This window comes from Scyliorhinus torazame, chromosome 16, assembly GCF_047496885.1.
Source record: "Scyliorhinus torazame isolate Kashiwa2021f chromosome 16, sScyTor2.1, whole genome shotgun sequence".
Lineage (NCBI taxonomy): Eukaryota > Metazoa > Chordata > Chondrichthyes > Carcharhiniformes > Scyliorhinidae > Scyliorhinus > Scyliorhinus torazame.
The window spans coordinates 60,120,421-60,143,600 of record NC_092722.1 but is presented as its reverse complement, the minus strand read 5'-3'; the positions used below and the strand labels follow the sequence as shown (position 1 = coordinate 60,143,600).

At 47.0% G+C, this 23,180-nt stretch overlaps 1 protein-coding gene across 7 annotated transcripts in view; it reads right to left on the bottom strand.

The window, feature by feature from the left end:
* The window catches only part of hspg2 (heparan sulfate proteoglycan 2), a 644,821-nt gene that overhangs the window by 347,553 nt on the left and 274,088 nt on the right, over positions 1–23,180 (bottom strand). For all 7 annotated transcript variants that reach the window (XM_072478556.1, XM_072478557.1, XM_072478558.1 and 4 more), the window contains 7 exons: positions 18,803–18,966; positions 14,336–14,515; positions 12,346–12,542; positions 11,400–11,547; positions 3,568–3,695; positions 1,446–1,532; positions 1,000–1,058 (listed from right to left, as the gene is read on the bottom strand). In XM_072478556.1, the coding sequence (XP_072334657.1) occupies positions 1,000–1,058; positions 1,446–1,532; positions 3,568–3,695; positions 11,400–11,547; positions 12,346–12,542; positions 14,336–14,515; positions 18,803–18,966 (963 nt within the window). The remainder of the gene's footprint in view (positions 1–999; positions 1,059–1,445; positions 1,533–3,567; positions 3,696–11,399; positions 11,548–12,345; positions 12,543–14,335; positions 14,516–18,802; positions 18,967–23,180) is intronic.

Below are 23,180 nucleotides of genomic sequence, written 5' to 3'. Positions count from 1 at the left end.
AGCTGTGAGTGTCTTCAGGCTTAATCTTATATTGTTACTCCGCAGCCAGAAACATGGCACGAAGTAAAAATATCGTACAGCGTATTTCGATTGAATTTATTAGTCAATTCAAAAGTACCTTTTGCTTTAAGTTGGTATAACAGTTGCGTGTTAAGAAATGCTTGATCAATGTTTATTTTGGTTTGTTACAGTAAAAGGTTTTAACATGTGAAATCTTGTCCCTTGGCAATTTCCATCGATTGCTGGGAAATTTGTCTCTTTTTAAAACTTCCTTTTCTCTATGGGGATCGTAATGGTATCTCATCCCAACAGGCAGCCCACATTTGAATGTGGCAGTTCTCCTGAAATTCTCCTGGTTTCCCATTCTGAGGGAGTGCTGTTTGTTTTGGAGTTCAGGTGATCCGCTTAGTGTCACACACCATCTAATGGGCAAACTCAACCAGCAATCAGCTGTGGGTAAAAACGGAAAGTGCTGGAAAATAAAAACTTGGCAGGTTTGGCAGCATCTGTGGAGAGAGAAACAGAGTTAAAGTTTCGAGTCCAATACAACTCTTCATCTGTTCTGAAGAGTCACACTGGACCCGAAATGTGGGGTGGGATTCTCAGTCTGTTCACACCAGTGGGATTCTCCGGTTGCGCTTCAATGAACGGGAGACTTGGCTGAGCGCCAAATTCTCCATCCTCGCTAGCAACGGTAACGGGTCGGACGCGCAAAGGAGAATCCCGGCCGTTAACTCCATTTCTCTCTCCACAGATGCTGCCAGACCTGCTGAATTTTCCAAGCATTTTGCTTTTATTTCAGATTTGTAGCATCTTCAATATTTTGCTTTTATTTAAGCAGCAATGGAATTCGGCTGTAGATGCAGAGCCCTCAGCTTCTTGCAAACTGAGCGTCATTAATAACTGGGGGATTTAATTTGACGCGAAAAGATAAAGTTAACCCAAAACACCCATTATCTACATATATCTGAGAAAAATAACCTGCTTTCTGGAGCTTACCTTGCAGTCTACATTTTCCACCTGGTGTCATTGGGTTTCCTTCATAACCAGGAGCACAGCTATAGGAAAAAACAAACACAGTTTAAAGCAACAATACATCTAATTTAAAAAAAAAAATCTTTAATAATCTTTATTGTCACAAGGAGGCTTACATTGCATGAAGTTACTGTGAAAAGCCCCTGGTCGCCACATTCTGGCGCCTGTTCGGGTGCAGGGGGAGAATTCAGAATGTCCAAATTACCTAACAACATGTCTTTTGGGACTTGTGGGAGGAAACCTGAGCACCCGGAGGAAACCCACGTACACACGGGGAGAACGTGCAGACTCCTCACAGACAGTGACCCAGCTGGGAATCGAACCTGGGACCCTGGCGCTGTGAAGCCACAGTGCTAACTATGCTACGAGGCACTGGTTCAATAACTACATTGTTGTGGAGATAAACCTACATTTCACATCTACGCCCAGTGTAGCCGACACTACAAGCATCACAGGTGGGACGCCCATCTGTATCCAGGAAGCAGGTATCTGAAAATCTGTAGAAAGGACACACGTCAGTATGGTTTCTGCAATCGACAATCACTTCCCAAATTTACCCTGGGCAATGCCAGTTTTCTTTTTTAAAAAAGGCACTTTCATTACTAAAATAACCTCCATCCTGAAACATTCTCTGCACAAACAGTTCTACAGAGCATCAGCTGTAGAAATGATGCAGGAAACACCTGTTCATAAGGACATATTAGATGTCCTACATACAGACTCTTCAACTCAGGAGGAAGAGTGGAGAGGGAGGGAGCGCTCAGGCAAAGTGGAGAGGTAAGGAGTGCTGAGGGAGAATGGAGAGGGAGGGAGCGCTCAGGCAAAGCGGAGAGGTAGGGAGTGCTGAGGGAGAATGGAGAGGGAGGGAGCGCTCAGGCAAAGCGGAGAGGGAGGGAGCGCTATGGGAGAGTGGAGAGGGAGGGAGCTCTGAGGGAGAGTGGAGAGGGAGAGTGCGCTGAAAGAGTAGTGAGGGGGAGTAGTGGAGAGAGAGAGGGAGGGAGGGTGAAGAAGGAGCACAGAGGTAGGGAATGTGGAGGGAAAAAAAGATGGAGGGAGCACAGGAGAGTCACTGCTTCAAGTACTCACAGATCAGAGTTAAGATTAAGCTTCTGCATTCTATTAGAAACTATGCTCTTTAATTCCTACACCAAAACTCTATATTGCACACTGGTGAGAATTTTTCCATTCATTGTATCAGTCCATTGGCTGCTCTGGGCCACACAGCCTATTTGGCAGCAGTCGATGTTATTAGTCTGCACTTATTACAAACCAAATGTATCAGTCACCCATCCAGCCAATAGAGAGCAGAGGTGCTCAGTCCCTGTTCTGTTTGGGCGAGATTCAAACCAGAATAACTATAGAGCGGTTTCGATATAATGGCTTGCTGGGTCATTTCATAGAATCATAGAAGTTACAGTGTAGAAGGAGGCCATCCGGTCCATCGAGTCTGCACCGGCCCTTGGAATGAGCACCCTACTTAAGCCCATGCCTCCAACCTATCCCCGTACCCAGTAACCTCACCTAACTTTTTTGGACACTAAGGGCAATTTATCATGGCCAATCCACCTAACCTGTACATCTTTGGACTGTGGGAGGAAACTGGAGCACCCGGAGGAAACCCTCGCAGAGAGCGTGCAGACTCCACACAGTGACCCAAGCCGGGAAACGAACCCAGGACCCTGGAGCTGTGAAGCTACTATGCTAACCACTGTGCTACGGTGCTGCCCAAGGGCATCGATTAGTCAACAGCATTCCTGTGGGGGATGGACTCACATGTAGGCCAGACCGGGTAAGTACGGCAGATATCCGTCCCTAAAGGACATCAGTGAACCAGGGGGTTTTATGACAATCGACGATCGTTTCATGGTCATCATGAGAATTTTAATTTCAGATATAGAATTCACATTCCACCATCTGTCGTGGTGGGGTTTGAATCCAGATCCCCAGAGCATTACCCAGGATTACTAGTCCAGTGACAATACCACTACGCCATTGGCTTCCTCCCCATGTTCAATCTTTGGAAAAAAAATGTCTCCTGTGCTTCTTCGCAAAGTGAAGGCACAATTGGGAAAATGCATGGCGTGAGCAGAAAGGTCCGCAGTTCCCTCTGGTCTGTGCTGTGAGGCTGCTGGGCTCATCCTGAGCATAGTGCGGGAGGTCTGTCACATTCAGGTTGAGGATAGCCAACCTGATTGGTAACTGCTGATCACTTTGAGATGGTATGCAAGAGTGGACTTCAGAGGTGGGCAGGAACTTGTTCAGGGTAAACAGCACGCCAATAATCCGAAATTAAATTCACACATGGGGCTGCGTGAAATCAGCTTCAGTGCTGGAGGGGATTGAGAGGGAAATTGGTAAATGGCAAGTGGTAAGTGAACACAACGTGTGAAAAATAAATCGTTCATTCCCAAATAAAAAGTCCATTCCCAAATCTACACCAAACCACAAATCTGACGCTCTCAATGTCAAGTCCGCAAATTTATTTTCCAGCAAAACTGTTTTTCCAGAGTTTTCCAGCTGTGGGACACAAACCTCCTGCGGGAATCAGTAAACGGACATGGACACGGCATGCAGTCGTTGGTGGTTCCTCGAGTGGGTTTGCCAAAAAATCCAGCCTTGCACCTGTCACAGTGTGGACCTTCCGTGTTGTGTTGGCAGCTCTGAGAGGTGTGGAAAAAAAACATATTAACCGCTAAAAGCCATTCAACTCCTTCAGCAACATTCACACAAGGAAACAGAATTTACTTCGGATCTTTATCCAACAACTCGCAAGCACACCTGTACCGCAAATCCAAGATAGGCAGATTGTGAGATGACATAATTAGCAAGAACTGCCTGTTAAGCCCAGGTCTCAGTCACCCAAGTCACAACTGGATCCAAATCCACCCTTCTCCAGAGCATCTTAGTGGTTTTGATGACGTGTCTCCACACACAACATTAATCTGCGGTTTTTTTTTTTTTTTTAAACACATTGACTGAGCTGCTGCATAATTGAGAATTGTTGAAAAGAGACATGCTGTCAAAGCTTTTCATCTTGCACTCATCAGGACAGATTCAGGATGAGCCCAGCAGCCTCACAACAAGAATACCAAATTCCTATGATGGCAAGGATTCGGAAAAGGGTCTTAGCAGAGGGACCGGTAATCAGGGGGTCTGGCGCTGCCGAACCTGATGTACTATTACTGGGCGGCGAACGTGGAGAAGGTGTTGGGCTGGTGCGTGGATGAAGAGGAAGTCTGGGTGAGGATGGAGACTAGGTCATTTATGGGGATAGGACTTCGAATGTTAGTGATAACGCCCCAGCTGTTTGCACCAGGAAAATTTTCTGAGAATCCAGTGGTGGTCGTTACATTAAAAATACGGCAATTGCGGAGGGACTTCCGGTGGCGACCATAGAGGAGTATGTCGCACATTCGATAGCTCCCGCCTGGAACGGACGTTTGGACCTTTTTTCCCGACTTTTCTCGGACTTTAGGGGATAGATCGGTGCAGTGGACAATATTAAGAAGGATTCCCTCTCCGATGTATGGCTAATTGGACTAGAAGTGGCCGTGTGAAAAGACTCAGCCCGGATAGAGTGAAGCAGTCGGAGCTGGTACCACGGCGCAGCATGGCGGAGGGTCAGGACCAGGGAGCGGTGGCTCAGTGGTCGAAGGAGCAACAGAGCAACTGTTTCGCTGAGCTGAAAAAGGAAATGTTGGACCCGATCAAGGCTGCGGTCGATCAAAGGGTATTGAGTCAGGCGGCCCAAGGGAAAGCGATCCAAGAAATTGAGCAGAAGTTATCTAGCCAGGAGGACTATCTAACCGTACTGGAGCACAAGGTGGAGGTATTACATGAGCGCCACAAGAGAATGCAGGAGAAGCTGGAGGACCTGGAGAACAGGTCCAGGAGGCAGAACTTAAGGATTGTTGTCCTCCCTGAAGGAATTGAGGGGTCGAATGCGGGACCGTATGTGGCGAGCATGCTGGAGACGCTGATGAGGGCCGGGGCATTTTCTCGGCCCCTGGAAGTGGACGGAGTGCATAGAGCCCTCGCAAGGAAGCCGAAGGCGAATGACCTGCCGAGGGCCACGGTGGTGCTTTTCCACCGTTTTTCGGACAAAGAACTTGTTTTGCGGTGGGCCAAGAAAGAGCGGAGCAGCAGATGGGAGAACAGCGAGGTGCGCATCTATCAGGACCTGGGAGCGAAGCTGACCAAGAGACATGCTGAGTTCAATCGGGTGAAGGCGATCTTCTTCAAGAAGGGGGTGAAATTCGGGTTGCTGTATCCCGCGTGGTTGTGGGTTACGCACGAAGACCGGCATCTTTACTTTGAGACACCGGACGATATTTGAACATTTATTAAAGAACAGAAGTTAGAAGCGTCTTAAAGGACACTTTAGTCTCAAAGAAGTTAAGTGACGGTGGTTCGCAATCTTAGTAATTTTTGTATCGGTTCAAATAAGATTGTATGTAGTTTTGGGTTGAGTGGTGGTTTGTGGGTGCTGTGTGTTGTAGAGATTTGATGCGGAGGGGGGGGAAGGGGGCCCTGAAGTTGGTGCTATTCTGTGGGAGGTTGGGTCCTGTTTCAAGCAATTGTTTCTTCATTGGTCTACTTGAGGTTGTTTACTTACTGGGGAATGCAATGTTGCTAAATGGTTATTTCATGTCGGGAGAGGGGTTCAAACAATAGGGAGTCAGACTGTTTGGTACCGGGGGCGGGGGTTGTCAGGGTCAGCATGGTTCAGTTGACTCTCGGTAGCGAGGTGGGGGGTGAGTATGTGTTAAGTCGTTGCTTGACCTGGGGGATCAGGTTTTGTGTCCTGTTGTGTGTGTGTGTGTGTGTGTTGGGGGGGGGGGGGGGGGGGAGGCTACTTTGCTGACAGGGGAGGAACTATCATTGAGGAACAAATGGGAGGTCAGGGGCAGCTGCTGCTTGTGGGGGAGCTCAGGGAAGCGGGGGGGCGCGGGATCGGGGCTGGCCAAAAAAAGGTTATGGCTAGTCGGCATTGTGGGGGGGGGGGGGGGGGGGTTTACGTGGAATGTGAAAGGGTTGAATGGGTCGGTCAAAAGGGCTCGCGTTTTCGTGCATTTGAAGAAGGCAGACGTGGCAATGCTTCAGGAGACACATCTAAAGATTATTGACCAGACGAGATGAGAAAGGGGTGGGTTGGTCAGGTGTTCCACTCGGGGCTGGACTTAAAAGACCAGGGGGGTAGCGATATTGATCAGTAAGCGGGTGGCGTTTGAGGCTGGAAGAATTGTGGCTGATAAGGGGGGTAGATATATAATGGTGAGTGGAAAGTTGGAGGGTGTACGGGTGGTGATTGTGAACGTATATGCGCCGAACTGGGACGATGTGGGATTTATGAGGCAGGTGTTAGGCAAGATCCCGGACTTGGAGTCGAACGGCCTGAGAGGGGGGGGGGGGCGGCCTTTTATACGGTTATTGATCCCGATCTGGACCGGTCAAAATCCAGGACTGGAAGGAGGCCTGCCGTGACAAAGGAATTGAGGGGTTTTATGGAGCTGGTGGGGGTGTAGACCCGTGGAGATTCAAGCGGCCGAGGGCGAAGGAGTTTTCGTTTTTTTCTCATGTCCATAAAGTTTACTCCCGTATTGATTTTTTTGTTCTAAGCAGGGCGCTAATTCCGAAGATGGCGGGGACGGAGTATTCGGCGATTACAGTCTCTGATCATGCCCCGCATTGGGTGGATTTGCGGTTGAGTGAGGAGAGAGGGCAGCGCCCATTGTGGAGATTGGATGTGGGGTTGTTAGTGGACGAAGCGGTCTGCGGGCGGGTGAACAAGTCCATCCAGAATTACCTGGAAACAAATGACACGGGAGAGGTATCAGCAGCGACAGTTTGGGAGGCTCTGAAAGCAGTTGTCAGAGGGGAACTAATTTTGATTCGGTCCCACAGAGAAAAGGTGGAACGAGCAGAGGGGGAGAGATTAGTGGAGGAGATACTTCGAGTGGATAGGGGATATGCGGAGGCCCCGGACGCTGGGGCTCCTGAGGAAGCGGTGCAGGTTGCAGGCAGAGCTTGAGTTGTTGACCACGGGGAGAGCGGTGGAACAGTTGAGGAGGGCAAGGGGGGTGGTCTACGAATATGGGGAAAAGGTGAGCAGAATGCTGGTGCACTAGTTTAGGAAGAGAGAGGCGGCCAGGGAAATTGGGAGAGTAAGGAATAGGGAGGGTAACATGGTCTTGGACCCAGGGGGGTGAACGATGTCTTTAAATAATTTTATAGCAAATTACATGAGTCGGAACCCCCGGCTGGAGCACAAGGGATGAGGCGATTCCTAGATCAGTTGAGGTTCCCGAGGGTGGAGGAGGACCTGGTGAAGGGGCTGGGGGCCCCGATTGAGGCAGAGGAAATTGTTAAAGGACTGGAGGGCATGCAGTCAGGCAAGGCCCCAGGGCCAGACGGCTACCCGGTAGAATTTTACAAGAAGTTCTCAGAGGTGTTGTGCCCGCTGCTGATGAGGACCTTTAACGAGGCCAGAGAGAGGGGGATCCTCCCCCCACCAATGTTGCACTCATTCTTAAACGGGAGAAGTACCCGGAGCAAAGTGGGTCATATAGGCCGATATCGATAGGCCGTAGATGCCAAGCTGCTGGCTAAGATTTTGGCCACCAAAATAGAAGACTGTCCCCGGGGGGTGATAGGGGAGGACCAAACTGGATTTGCTAAGGGCAGACAGCTCAATGCTAACGTCCGGAGGCTTTTAAATGTAATTATGATGCCCTCAGAAGGAGGAGGTGGAGGTGGTGATTGCGATGGACGCAGAAGGCTTTTGATCGGGTGGAGTGGGAGTATTTATGGGAGACGCTGGGAAGGATTGCGTTTAGTGAGGGCTTTATTGACTGGGTGCAATTGCTCTACCAGGCGCCGATAGCGAGCGTGTGCACGAACCGGCTGAGGTCAGGGTACTTTAAGCAAGGGACGAGGCAGGAGTGCCCCCTCTCCCCGTTGCTGTTCGCTCTGGCTATAGAGCCATTGGCCATGGCGCTGAGAGCGTCAAGGAATTGGCAGGGGCTGGTTTGGGGGGTTGGCGTACTGGGGTTCGCTGCGCGGCGGACGATCTGCTCTTGTACATTTCGGACCCGGTGGAGGGGTTGGGGGAGGTTATGCAGATCTTGGGGGAATTTGGCAGGTTTTCGGGGTATAAATTGAACATGGGAAAAAGTGAATTGTTCGTGATCCAGGCACTGGGGCAGGAGAGGAGACTGAAGGAGCTGCCGCTCAGGATGGTAGAGAGGAGCTTTCACTACCTGGGAATACAGGTGGCTCGGAAATGGGAGGCACTACACAAGCTAACCTAACCTGGCTGGTGGAGCAAATGAAAGGGGACTTTAAAAGATGGGATATGCTCCCACTTTCGCTGGCGGGGAGGGTACAGACCGTGAATATGACGGTCCTCCCCAGATTTTTGTTTGTCTTCCAGTGCTCCCCGTCTTCATCCCTAAGGCCTTTATTAAGCGGGTGAATAAGATTATTTTGGGCTTTGTATGGGCGAATAAAACCCCGCGAGTGAAAAAAATGTTGTTGGAGCGCAGTCGGCGGGAGGGTGGGTTGGCGCTGCCAAACCTCTGCAACTACTATTGGGCGGCAAATATAGTGATGATAGGAAGTGGGTGGTGGGGGAGGGGCCGGCATGGGAGTGGATGGAGGGGGCGTCATGTAAAGGCACTAGTTTGGGAGCACTGGTAACTGCACCTCTGCCATTTTCACCGGCCCGTTACTCCACTAGCCCGGTGGTGGTGGCGGCACTGAGGATCTGGGGGCAATGGAGGTACAAGAAGGTGGAGAATGTGTCGGTCTGGACCCCGATTTGCAATAACCACAGGTTCGCACCGGGCAGGCTAGATGGCGGGTTCCAGAGCTGGCAGAGAGCAGGAATTAGACGGATGGGGGATCTATTCATAGACGGGAGTTTTCCAGTCTGAAGGCGCTGGAGGACAAGTTCAAGCTGCCGCCGGGGAATGGTTTCAGATACGTGCAAGTGCGGATTTTCTGAGGAAACAGGTGTTGGCTTTCCCACTCTTGCCACCACGGGGGATACAGGACAGTGTAGTCTCTGGTATCTGGGTGGAAAAGGGGAAGGTGTTGGATGTCTATCAGGAGTTATTGGAGGAAACCCCGGTGGAGGAACTGAAGGGCAAGTGGGAGGAGGAGTTAAGTGGGGAGTTAGAGGCGGGTCTTGTGGGCGGATGCCCTAAGCAGGGTTAATTCCTCCTCATCATGTGCCAGGATCAGCCTAATACAGTTTAAAGTGGTGCACCGGGCACACATGACGGCGGCGAGGATGAGCAAGTTTTCGGGGTAGAAGACAGATGTGCGAGGTGTTCGGGAAGCTCAGCCATGTCCATATGTTTTGGGCATGCCGAAGCTTGAGGGTTCTGGCAGGGGTTTGCCAAGGCAATGTCCACAGTGCTAGGTACGGGGGTGGTGCCGAGTCCAGAGGTGGCGATCTTTGGAGTGTCAGAAGATCCGGGAGTTCAGGGAGTGAAAGAGGCCGACGTTCTGGCCTTTGCCTCCCTGGTAGCCTGGAAAAGGATCCTTTTAATGTGGAGGGACTTGAAGCCCCCGAGCATGGAGACTTGGGTCAGTGACAAGGCCGGGGTTCTCAAGCTGGAGAAATAAAGTTTGCCTTTTTAAAAAAATATATTTATTAAAGTTTTTTAACACAATTTTTCTCCCTTACAAACAATAAACCCCACCCCCCCCCCCCCCTGTAACAAAAGAAAGCAAGAAATCGCGCAGAGCAAGATATATACATGGCAAAATTATATATTTACACAGCTTTGTACACTGGCCCTCTCCCGTACGTCCCAGTTTCCCCAACCCTTCACGTTATCTCTTGCTCACACACTCTCCCCCGGCAGTCCCCCCCCCTCCCCCCCCCCCCCCCCCCCCCCCCCCCCCCCCGCCCAAAACATGTGGACATGGTTCGCCGGGCTCCCTGAGCACCTTCCACATCTGTCCTCCACCCCACTCAGCCTCCCCCCCGTCAAGTGCGCTCTGTGGACCACCTTAAATTGTATCAGGTTGACTGAGCCTGGCACACGAGGAGGGGGAATTAACCCTACCTAGGGCATCAGCCCACAGACCTTCCTCGATCTCCTCCCCCAGCTCCTCCTCCCATTTACCCTTCAACTCTTCTACCAGCGCTTCCCCCTCTTCTTTCAACTCTGGTGTATTTCCGACACCTTGCCTCCCCGACCCATACACCCAAGATCACCCTATCTTGAACTTCTTGTGCCGGGAGCAACGGGAATTCCCTCATCTGTCGCCTCACAAAAGCCCTCACCTGCATATATCTAAAGGCATTTCCCGGGGGTAAAAAATAAAGTTTGCCTTGAGAGGGTCAATGCTGGGGTTCTCTTGTAGGTGGCAGCCATTCGTCAACTTTCTCGGGGAAATTAAAATGTCAGCAGAAGCAGCACTATGAAAGGGGGGGGGGGGGGGTGCAATATGGTTAAGGGATGTACAGAAGGGGTTGGGTGGGAAATGTCTATTTTACCATGTTGTTGTTTATGTTATTATTATTTTGCTTGTTGTTATAAAAAATTTTGCAAATACTTTAATAAAAATATATATTTTTAAATAAATACGGCAATTGTGCAGGCATTTAAGACGGGGGGGCGTCGATCACATGTTTGAACCGGCTAGATTGGATGCCAGGTTTAGAGATTCGGAGGATAAGAGTGTGGCAGTAAATGGGATTATTCCTGTGGAGGGGCGGTTTGCGAGACTGGAGGAGTTAGCAGAGAAATATGGCTTAGCACAGTCGGAAGCGTTCAAATACTTGCAGGTTCGGAATTTTGCTAGGAAGACTTATTTCCAACCTCGTGGCATTGCCAGCATTGTCATTGGTGAAGAGGGTGCTGTCGTTGGTGGGGTCGGAAGAGAGGAGTACTTTTGAATTTATGGGAGGATTCTGCAGAGGACATAGCGACAGTCACTGGATCACCACATCGACTTGCTCACTGCCTCGTCACGGGAGCACCTTTCGCGTGTCATGGGAGCACCTTTACTACAAGGACTGAAGTCATTTGGGGCAGTGGCTCACAACCACCTTCCCAATGGTAACTAGGATGGGTAATAAATGCCAGCCTCGGCAGTAACAACCTGGTCACATGATCAATTACTGGAAATAGCTGCTTTACCAGAAATCATCTCCAGAGAACCAAGCTCTTAAAGGGGCCATCACCCTAATATAAAATATGAATCTTTCCCTGAAACAATCTGAGCCATTACACATCCCTGACAGAAAGTAGATGACTAAGTAATCTCTGAATGGCAGAATTCTTTTTCCTAATGTTTCTTTGGTTTTAATTACAACATGTTCTTGCTGTAATGTTTAATGCTCTTACCAGACAATGTCCTGTGACTTTGTCGCAGCTGCTGGCATGGCCATTGCAGCTGCAGCCATCACATACACCCAGATATGGCCCAGTCAAAACACGTTTAAATCCATGGGCACAGGTCTCACATGACAGACCCTTGTAACTGAGAGGGCATCTGAAAAAAAGCAAATTTTTCACACTGTATTTATCTGCTTCAAATTAGTGACTTTGAACTTCGATTCCTGCACACATAAACATGCCAGATTGTTCCTGGCATAAATGCACTGTTGCATGCTAATCAATACAACTGGACTGGAATTTCCTGGAAGTATTTGATGTAACTAGGGTGACCAACTATCCCGTACCTTTATGGGATGGCCCCATATTGGAGCACACTGTCCTGTGTCCGGGGCTACACAGCGCCAGAATGCTGTTTGTCCCGTAATTCAGACCATTAAACTTCATGTTTGTGTGGTACCTGCTTCCATCCTGTTTGCTTGACCATCTCCAGCGCATCCCCCAGCCCCCACCTACCGGGCAGGCTGTTGCTTGATTTTCTCTGCAAGAGTTGGTCATCCACTTCTCCTCAAAGGAATTTCTTCCTACTGTTCTACAGGCAAATTTCCTTAGCATCAGCACCACACCCAAATTACATCTGGCACAGCTCACTTTGTTCAAGAACAAAGCTCTGCTGTTTCACAAAGAGCACAGAACTCCAATTTTCTGCATTTGTGCCAAATCTGAATGAACATAAATTTACTGCAAAGCATTTAAATGTTTCGGGTTACAAAATCGCTAACTTCGGTGTTTTATGGAGATGATTTTTAGTCTCAGGGAATTTCAGTGTAAATTGCCACAGGCAAAATCAATGTAGAAATGGATGTAAACTTCATTGCAAGCCAGATCAAGGAAATTCGAGCCAATTTGCAACTTCCCAGAGACCGATAAAATGAGGAGGATATCTGCTTGGTACCTGCACTGCTCAACAAGGAGTGGTTTTCCCAGAGTTGTGAATTCCACACTGGTGGTATCCATGACAATGTCACTCAGACCAACGCTGGCCATCTTATTGTCGTATTTTGTTCGGATCATAATTTTGTCCAGATTAACTAACGTCATCATGAGATCTTCACGGGTCACAGGAGTACCTGACTCGTGTTGCCAGTTATCCTATTAGCAAAAAAAAATGCAATATAAATGAGTTATCATGCTTTCCTCAATTGTTGGAACAATAAAAATTGAATTTTGCCTCATAGCGTTAAAAAAATCCATATCTTTGAGGATATTAAAGATAGTTAACGTTCAGAAGTCCACTTGGGCTGCATTACAGATACCAAGATTTATCAAACAGTCAAAGAAGAATTTGTTTCATAAACTAGTTTCAGAACAGCTTTGTCATCACTTATCAAAGCAGTTAGATATCACACTCCACAAGATGTCACAGCCCACAATTCAAACTTTCAAAGGTGCAGCAGCATATAATATTCAATAATCTACAATCATGTAACAGCTGCTATATCCCTCAACCCTCCGAATTACAGCCATGTTACTGGTCAGCCATTGAGAAAACATTTACAATTCTGTTAATTGATCATCATAGGATCCCGACAGTGCAGAACGAGGCCATTTGACCCATCAAGACTACACCAGCCCTTCGAAAGAGTTCCCTACCTAGGCCCAATCCAGGCCCTATCCCCTTAATCCCACCTAATCTACACATTTTTGGACACTAAGGGGCAATTTAGCACGTCCAATCCACCTAACATGCACATCTTTGGACTATGGGAAGAAACTGAGCACCCGGAGGAAACCCATGCAGACATGGGGAAACTGTGCAGACTCCACACAGACAGTCACCCAAGACCGGAATTTGACCTGGGTCCCTAGCGCTGTGAGGCTGCAGTGCTAACCACTGTGACACCCTGTCGCCCTTGATGATCACGTATGTTGCAGAACTCTAGAAATGCCCAGATTGCGAGTTAACATACCAATAATGCTCGAACGAACGGCAAGCTAATTTTCAACCAAAAGTCACTCATGCATTTAAATCGAGGAAACAAAATTGGGTTTCAAACCAGAGCCAAAACACAGAACAGCCGTGGAAATCATGACTTATGTTGCATGGTTACAATTACTTTGTTAATTTGTTAAATGTATGGATCCTGGATTTGTTGCTTTATTTTGTACTTTTCATCCCAGGTTCTGTGAACATGTCAGAGCAATGGTCTTCCAACAGCATTAGTGCTCAAATTGCTCCACAAGCAAAAATAAATCTTTGAACTTCAGCAGAGACATGCTCTCACCAAAATTCAACCACTTAATGAGCTTTTAAGTTAAATACATATGGGAAATGAAATGTAAAAAGGGCACCATGACTAAGAACTCTACATCATACAGCCTCTTGTTCGCGAATTTTCCAATTTCCCGGAAAGGTTAGTATTCTTAATTCCCGATCAAACAAACTAAAAAGTTGCACTTTTGTGAAAAACAAGACTCGAAAGCTTTAATTTGTTTGGGAGCAAAATTGCACTCAATGCAGAGACTAGATCCAGGGAATGCAAAATTAGAACATGGCCTTCCTATCATTCATCAAGCCCAAATTCTAGCAATTCAAAGCCTTATTTGAGGACGTCAAATAAAATCTTGGCTCTGTTGAACATGATTTCATTTTTAATCAAATGCACCCACTGTGAAAGAAACAATGGATTTCAACTGTTCCCTCTGACATTTTGTTGGTTCCAACACAAGGCATGTGGTAACTGTTGATGGCTCTCCAGTCCATCCCAAGTGCCGTACAGGCCCAGAGCATCCAAATCTAATGGGAGTGGGTCATCAAAACGGCCTGACATAGGCCTGATCCAGGTCCACAGCCTGACAAACCTCGCATCAGGAATGAGCACCTACAGTTAATCAGAATGAGAATCTCCAGTGAAGATGACTGGGTTTGGAAATTCTCTTCTTACCTCAGTGAACAGGATTTCTTTCTGATTAATGACATCAGGCTGGGTCGGGGTCTTCGTTTTGTAGATTAGCTTTCTTCCATTTCCTATTATTATCACATCTGCCTTTTGCTCAGGCTCTGCTTGCCCTCGTGCCACACTGTAGCGAATCTTGTAGCGCAGGAACCCACCGTACGAATCGACCTGCCCACAACCAAACGTCACATTCTCAAAACAGGTGCCATTATGGTATCCTGAACTTTAAACGTCTTAAAACAAGCACATTCTCTGACCTGGAAACTAACATATCCAGCTATCAAGATTCAACTCAACTTCCTTTAACAAATGGATTTTCAACTAATTGAAACAAATATTAAATCCTTCACCACCCAGCACATGCAAAAAACATTAGGTCAAAAGGTTTCTTGCTTACACTAGACATTTTATTTTACTTGCACCCCAACAGTTACATCATTCCTGATTAAAGTACTTTGTATATTTCGACATTTTGCATTGCAGAAATCAAAAGGGTGAGTGAGTGCCTAGACACATACTAGATATCGTGCCGAGAAGGTAATTGATGGCTGATAGAAAGGCAGCGGGCTGGATTCTCCGCAGTCCCGCGCTGAAATCACGTTTGGCGCGGAGGCAGAGAATCGCCGATTAGGCGAGAATTGGGCTCGGAGAATCGCTTGCACGCGAATTACGCAGCGCGGCTGAGGGGCCATTGCCAGAGGCCCTCCCAGCGATACTCCGGTCCCGGCCAGCCAGATTCCCGACTGCGGGGTTCTAACGACGTCTGGCCGGTCGGGACTCAGTCCGTGGCCGCCCTGGTGGGGGACGGGGGATCACGTACCAGGGGGACCTTATGGGCGGCTGGGGCGGCGATTGGGCGGGTTAGATGGAGCGGCGTGGGGCAGATTGTTGGGACCTTGTTTGTTGGCCCAGATACACCGGCTGAGTCCGCCATCGCGTTCGGCTCGGCCGCTGGAGGCGCATGCGCGGACTGGAAACCGGAGGTGCGGGGGCCCGTATCATCAGTTAAAGCTGCGAGAAGCACTCCGGGGCCCTCCAGCTCCCTGCAGGTAGGTGAATAGCTCTTAATTTTTTTTTTAAGGGAAGTCTGGCATGCAACGCCAGCGTTTTTGCCCCGGTGTGGGGACATAGCCCCATTTTTGGAGAATCCAGCCCAGGGTTTGCTTGCAGAAGTGTTCCTTGGTGCATTAGAGAAATATCTGGCGCAATCTAGAATTTCGAACAGATGACTGTGTCAATTGGTAGATAATTAAATGTTTTTCTTCATCAAATTAATCCTTGCGCCGTGTCAAGTTAGGAGGAAACTGCAGGATGAAGGATGTGGAAGCATTGGAAAGGGTGCAAAGGAGATTTACCAGGATACTGCCTGGATTGGAGGGTAGGTCTTATGAGGAAAGGTTGAGGGAGCTAGGGCTTTTCTCATTGGATCGAAGGAGGATTAGAGGTGACTTAATTGAGGTGTATAAGATGATGAGAGGGATAGATAAAGTGGACGTTCAGCGACTTTTTCCTCGGGTGGATGTAGCTGTTACAATGGGGCATAACTATAAGGTTCATGGTGGAAGATATAGGAGGGATGTCAGAGGTAGGTTCTTTACTCAGAGAGTGGTTGGGGTGTGGAACGCACTCCCAGCTATGGTAGTGGAGTCGGACACTTTAGGAACTTTCAAGCAGTTATTGGATAGGCATATGGAATGCACTAGAATGATTGGGAGTAGTTTGATTTGATCTTAGTTTCAGACTAGTTCGGCACAACATCGTTGCCTGAAGGGCCTGTTCTGTGCTGTACAGTTCTATGTTCTATGTTGGCAGAGTACGCTATGGCCAAATATTGGGGCCAGCTGGAATCATATCACCACCAAAAACTATTGTCAGCTTGAATTGTCAGCTCAAGATTTCATTAACACTACATCCTGAATGCTTCATCCGATGCCAGTGCTTTTGTAGTTACATTGTATATGTTGTGTTGCCCTATTATGTATTTTCTTTTATTCCCTTTTCTTCTCATGTACTTAATGATCTGTTGAGCTGCTCGCATAAAAATACTTTTCACTGTACCTCGGTACACGTGACAATAAACAAATCCAATCCAATCCAATCCAAGATAATAAAAAGATTTAATTGCCTTACGGGTAGTGATTAGATAAATCTCGTTATTGTTGGCCCACAAAGTGGCACAGCAGGAAGCAGAATGGCCAAAACACTGCTTGGTGATGGATTTGACTGACTGCGCCGCTAAATTAGATTAATGGCTGGCTCCTTTGCGAAATGCATTTCATGCTAATCTATACAGAACAAAACTACGTTGGCTTTCTCTGTAAGCAGCATGAGATGGCAAATAAAGTCTAGCAATTACGCAGGGATAATTAAGATGTATAACTATGCTCCAAAACAAAAATCAGGCATAAGATCCTGTGACGATAATCAAGAATCAAAGAAAGATATTCCAACAAGATCAGAATTCCTGCAAGATGACGTGAGAGCAAACAGAGTGTGCTATAAAAAAAGAACATTTGGGTCATAAGAAACCAAAACTACTCCTCCATGAAATCTGTGCAAAATAAAATGTTAATCCCTGGTAATAATAATTATTAAAAATCTTTATTATTGTCACAAGTAGGCTTACATTAACATTGCAATGACGTTACTCTGAAAATCCCCTAGTCGCCACACTCCGGCACCTGTTCGGGTACACAGAGGGAGAATTCAGAATGTCCAAATCACCGAACAAGCACGTCTTTCGGGACTTCTGGGAGGAAACCAGAGCACCTGGAGAAAACCCACGCAGACACGGGGAGAACGTGCAGACTCCGCACAGACAGTTACCAAAGCGTGAATCGAACCCGGGACCCTGGCGCTGTGAAGCAGCCGTGTTAACCACTGTGCTAACCTTTCAATGTTAATGTTCAATGCTAGCCTACAGGTGTTAACCTTTCAATGCTTACAACGTGGATCCACTTTATAAATTTCCCACTGAGCAACAACTGTTTTAAGACTTATTAAATTAGCCATGAGAACATTAGTTACCTGGACAATAACCCAAAAAGAAAACCAAAAATATCCCAATGCGATACGTCATGATCTTGATTCCGACACAAACACCTTCAAATTTTTGATGCCTTTCCAAATGTCATTGAATATAGCAAGGAGTTTATTTTAGTTAGACTGTCCCCTTTAACAGTGCAAATCTATCCGTATTCTCACAATACATTTGGAAGGAGGTCCAAACACGAGGGAACATGAATGAAGCAAGCACAGTAAGCTTCATTTCTAGAAAGAATCACCGCCCCTGACAGTGATTTTCTTTGAAATGTACACAAGTGTGGCTGAGAAACATGGAAGGTGCAACAATCAACGGTGAAATAAGATTTGGGCCTGGAACATAAAAATGATCTTGACTTATGGCGTGACAGTTAAAACACAGAACTCTTTCAAAGGAGAGACTAACCAGCCAATACTTATCGAAATAATTTCTTCCCTGTGAATTGAAAACTCATATCTCCTGCTGCTAATCTCCTGAACAATTTAGTATTTTTGCAAAACTGTACCACGATGATTAAAAGTTCCAAGAGGTACCAAAATATCAGCCACTGGAGGAGTGGGAACTGCTTCTGAGTAAAAAAGAAATATCAGGGCTCGTTCAGGAAAAAAAAACAGAGCTGAGAAAAACAATTTACAGAATGGCCAACACTGGACAATTCCCACTTTTGAAATGGTGACAAGTTGGACATCTGAAGAACTGCTTACACCAAAACAAATGAATAAATGTGTCAAAATCGGGCTGCAGGCAGTAAAGTGCTCTCTCCTCTCTCTTATCCTTTTAATAATTTTCGTCCCCACCCTTTGACTCCCTCATCTTCATCAGCTACCTGTGTTCCGCAGCAATAATATAGGCACGGTTACTCCAAAATTCACCATGCAGGGATAGCGAAACCATGAAAATTATAGCAGCTTGCCACTTTCCCAAAAAGTTTTCACCCCGCTATCAACAGCACTCTTCAGCTTCCTTTCTTTTGAGGGGAAGATAGATGCCTTGAGTTTCCATCACAGTTCAGTCATGCCTAAGGCAAGGGGAGATCACAAGTGTGGGAGAGTATACAGGCTCACCAAGATGGGACAGCACATCTGACCCATTTGACAAGACCACACTGGTACCACTCCAAACTTGTACAGATAAGAATTTATATAAACTGATATTTACAACATCAGCCAGACAAAAGCTTCTTTATTCTTACTCATGTGCTATGACTGAGTTTGCATCAAGTGATAACAGCCTGAAGGTTGCCTTTCATAAATCTTCACTCATGATTAAAAGCAGGACAACAATTCTGACTGGTTTCAGCCTGAAACTCCAGTGTGCTGTAAGTGTGAGATAAACAGAATAACAAAGTTTGAGAGATAAAGCTCTCAAAGTTTGAGGGATAACGCTAAATATCTTAAAAACTTCAAATGCACCTGATTTCCCAGAAACTGTCTCGGGAGAGTCCAGAAGGAATCATGGTTGAGGAACCGTCTTGAGATATCGACGAGTTGAAATTCTCCTGAGTCAGGGTCCACAATCATCTGAGAGGTAGAGAGGGGAGGTGTCACCGGCTGGGCTGGTACCGTCACATTCACACCTAGGAGAGGAAAGACAATTGTACCTCAATACAACCTTGAAAACTGATTAATTCCAAGACACCGTCAATCGAGACGGATAGCGGCTGAGCGGGATAGCACGATTCCAAGTCTGGAGCTCAACAACTTACAATCATATGGCACCTCTAGCGCAATTGAAATTCCCAAGGCTCGTCACAGGAGCATATATAAATCACGGAGTCACACAAGGAGCTATTAGGTTACGTGACCAAAAGCTTAGTGAAAGGGACAGGTTTTAAAGAGTGGCTTAAAGAAAGAAAGCGAGGTAGGAAAGGTCAAAGGGCGTAGAGAAGATATTTCAGAGTTTAAGAGTTTAGGCAATTGAAGGCACTTGCTTTGCAGAGAGTGAGGAGTCGAAAAAGCCAACAGCTCAGGGTGCGTCAGGGAATTGGGAAAAGCTAATCGGCATGTTTCTTTGATTGCCATCAAATGGTGAATCGGTTGCTCCTCCGAGTCACAACCTAAATCGCAAGCGACGTTTCGTTTTATCAGCTCAAGCGGGTCTGCCAGGGTCTGTACAAGGCACAAAATGCTGATGTATTCCTTCATGGGATGTGGGTGTCACTGGCAAGGACGGTATTTGCTGTCTACCCTTAATTGAAATGAGTGGCTCGCTGGGCCATTTCAGAGGGCAGTCAACCACATTGCCCTGGGTCTGGAGTCACATATAAGCCTGCCCAGGCCAGACCAGGCCAGGATGGCAGATGTCCTTCCCTAAAGGACTTTAGTGAACCAGGTGGGGTTTTACGACAATCGATGATAGATTCAAAGTCACTGTTACTAGTGCTAGTTTTTTTAAACTCTAGAATTATACATTAAATGAATTTTATCAACTGAATTTCAATTACACCAGAAGCCATGGTGGGATTTGAACCCCTGTCCCCGTAACATTAGTCCGGGCCTCTGGATTAGCAGTCCAGTGACGTACCATTACACCAGTCTCCCCCACTATTACCTGGTATCTTCTGCAGCTCACCAGCTGGCTCTTGTGGCCAAAACACAAATCAGAAGAGGTGGCACCTAAAGTTCACCTGCATCTGTACCCAGAGCAACATCACACGTACTCTAGATTATAGCTCTAACACATCTTTCAGGTGGCGGTACAGGAGTTTCAAAGTAGTCACCCAACCATGTGTCACTTCGGTGATATTTCGTTCATTGATTTCGATAAAATAGAATTTTTCAACAAATGACGTCCTGTTCACTTGCCAAATGCGGACCATCATTTGGCAAATCATGTTTTTATCCTCAACAATCATCTCAAAGAATGGAGATGACTCTTCATGAATACAATTCATTCCATTGACCACCCTTACATGCACAATTTTCTGGTTGTTTCCAAGCATTCCCACAGATCTCTGCATATAAACTGACATTTGTATTTTGGCCATAAGAACCAGCTGGTGAGCTGTAGAAGATATCAGAGAGTGGAGAGAGTGGTGCAGTGATAGTGTCACTGGACTGGTAGCCCAGATGTCCAGGCTAGTGCTCTAGGGACATGGGTACAAACGGCACAATGGCAGGGAGGGAGTTCCAGGTTTTTGACCTGGTAACAGTGAAGGAACTGCAATATATATTCGCACCTCCTCAGATACTGAAGCGCGCCATGCCCAAATGCAACAGGACCTGCACAATATCCAGGCTTGAACTGACAAGTGGCAAACAACGTTGGTGCCATATAGGTGCCGGGCAATAATGATCGCCAGCATAAGAGAATCTAACCATCGCCTCTTGAGATTCAATGCCAGTACCATCAGTGAATCCACCACTATCAACATCCTGAGGGGTAACCAGAAACTCAGGACTAGCCATAACATTACTGTAGGTACAAGTTTGGGCCAGAGGCTATGAATCCTGTGGAGAGTAACTCACCTCTTGACTCCCCAAAGCCTGTCCACCATCTACAAGACACAAGTCAGGAGTGTGATGGAATACTCTCCATTTGCCTGGATGAATGCAGCCTCAACAACACTCAAGAAGGTTGACGCCATCCAGGACAAAGCAGCCCGCTTGACTGGTACCCCTTCCACAAAGATTTACTCCCTTCACCACTGACACACAGTTTAAGCCGTGTGTACCATCGACAAGATGCACTGCAGCAAGTCACCAATGCTCCTTAGACAGCGCATTTCTAACCCACGACCACTATCATCTCGAAGGACAAGGGCAGCTGACACATAGGAACACCACCACCTACAGGTTCCTCTTCAAGCCACTCACCATCCTGACTTGGAAATATATTGCCGTTCCCTCACTGTCAAAATCCTGGAGCTCCCTCCCTAACAGCACTGTGGGTGTACCTACACCACATAGACTGCAGTAGTTCAAGAAGTCAGATCACCACCACCTTAAAGGGCAATTATGGATAGGCAATGAATGCTGACCTCACCAGCAAAACCCACACTGCTTGAATGAATCAATTTTTTAAAAAAACATGATAGTGCCACACAACATGATTTGAAGACAGGACTTCATCTCCACAAGGACTGTTCAGTGGTCACTTCTCCTGATACTGTCACTAACAAAGGCAGGTTGATGAGGATGAGGTCAAGTATATTTTTCCCTCCTGTTGGTTCGCTCACCACCTGCCGCAGTCCCAATTCAGCAGCTATGTCCTTTAGTACCCGGCCAGCTCGGTTTGTGGTGCTGCTACCAACGGCTCATGGTGATGGACTTTGAAGTCCTCCACCCAGAGTACATTTTGTGTGCTTGCCAACCTTAATACTTTCTCCAAATGGTGTTTAACATGAAGGAGTACTGATTCATCAGCTGAGAGGGGACGGTACATGGTAATCAGTAGATTTCCTTGCTCACGTTTGACCTGATGCCATGATACTTCATGGGGTTCAGAGTCGATGTTGAGGACTCCCAGGGCAGCTCTCTCCCGACTATATACCACTGTACCTCGCCACCTCTGCTAGGTCTGTCCTGCCGGTGAGGCAGGACATACCCAGGAATGGTGATGATGGTGCCTGGGATATTGTCTGTAAGGTATAATTCTGTGAGTATGACTATGTCAGGCTGTTGCTTAGCAAGTCTGTGGAACAGGTCACCAAATATTGGCACAATCCCCCTGTGCTAGTAAGGAGGACTTTGCAGGATCTACAAGGCATCAAGCATTGTGGTTGCTGGACATCTAGTCAAGTCCATAAGATTGTCTCAAAATAATTAGTGATTAGTACGGAACTAAATTAAATCAATAGCAAGATGTGATATACGATCAGAAGGAATAGAATCTGTGTGGGGAGAGTTGAGGAATCGCAAAAGTAAAAAGAACCTGATGGAAGTTATGTGTTGACCCCGTAGCAGTCGTCAGGATGTAGGGCAGAAAATAAATCAGGAGATAGAGAAGGCATGTAAGAAAGTCAATATTACAATAATCATGGGGGACTTCAATATGCAGGTGGACTGGGAAAATCATGTTGGTGTGGATCCCAAGAAAATAAATTTGTGGAATGTCTAAGATTTTTTTTGGAACAGCTTGAGACAGAGCCTACGAGGGAACAGGCAATTCTGGATTTGATGATGTGTAGTGAGGCAGACTTGAATAAGGAACTTAAGGTGAAGTAACCCTTTGGGAGCATTGACCAGAACATGATAGAATTTACCCTGCAGTTTGAGAGGGAGAAGCTAGAATCAGATGTAACAGCATTACAATTAAATAAAGGTAACTACAAAGACATGAGGGAGGGGCTGGCCAGAGTTGATTGGAAGGGGAGCCTTGAAGTGGAACAGCAATGGCAGGGGTTTTGGGGGTTAGTCGTGACGCACAACAGAAATTAATCCCAAGGAGGAGGAAACATGCTAAGGGTTGGACGAGGAAACCGTGGCTGATGAGGGAAGTCAAGGACAGCATAAAAGCTAAAGAGAAAGCATACAAAGTGGTGAGCATTAGTGGGAAGCCAGAGGATTGGGAAGCCTTTAAAAGCAAGCAGACAACAACTAAAAAAGCAATAAGGGGGGGGAGAAAATTAAGTAGGAGTGTAAGCTAGCTAGTAATATAAAAAGGGGTGGAGGGGAGTGTAGTGGCCATCACTATGGAGAAGGTTCTGGGGAAGCTGAAAGGTCTGAAGGTGGATAAATCATCTGGACGGGATGGACTACACCCAGGGTTTGAAAGGAGATAGCTGAAGAGATTGTGGAGGCATTGGTCGTGATTTTCACTGGAGGCAGGGAGGGTCCCAGAGGTCTGGCA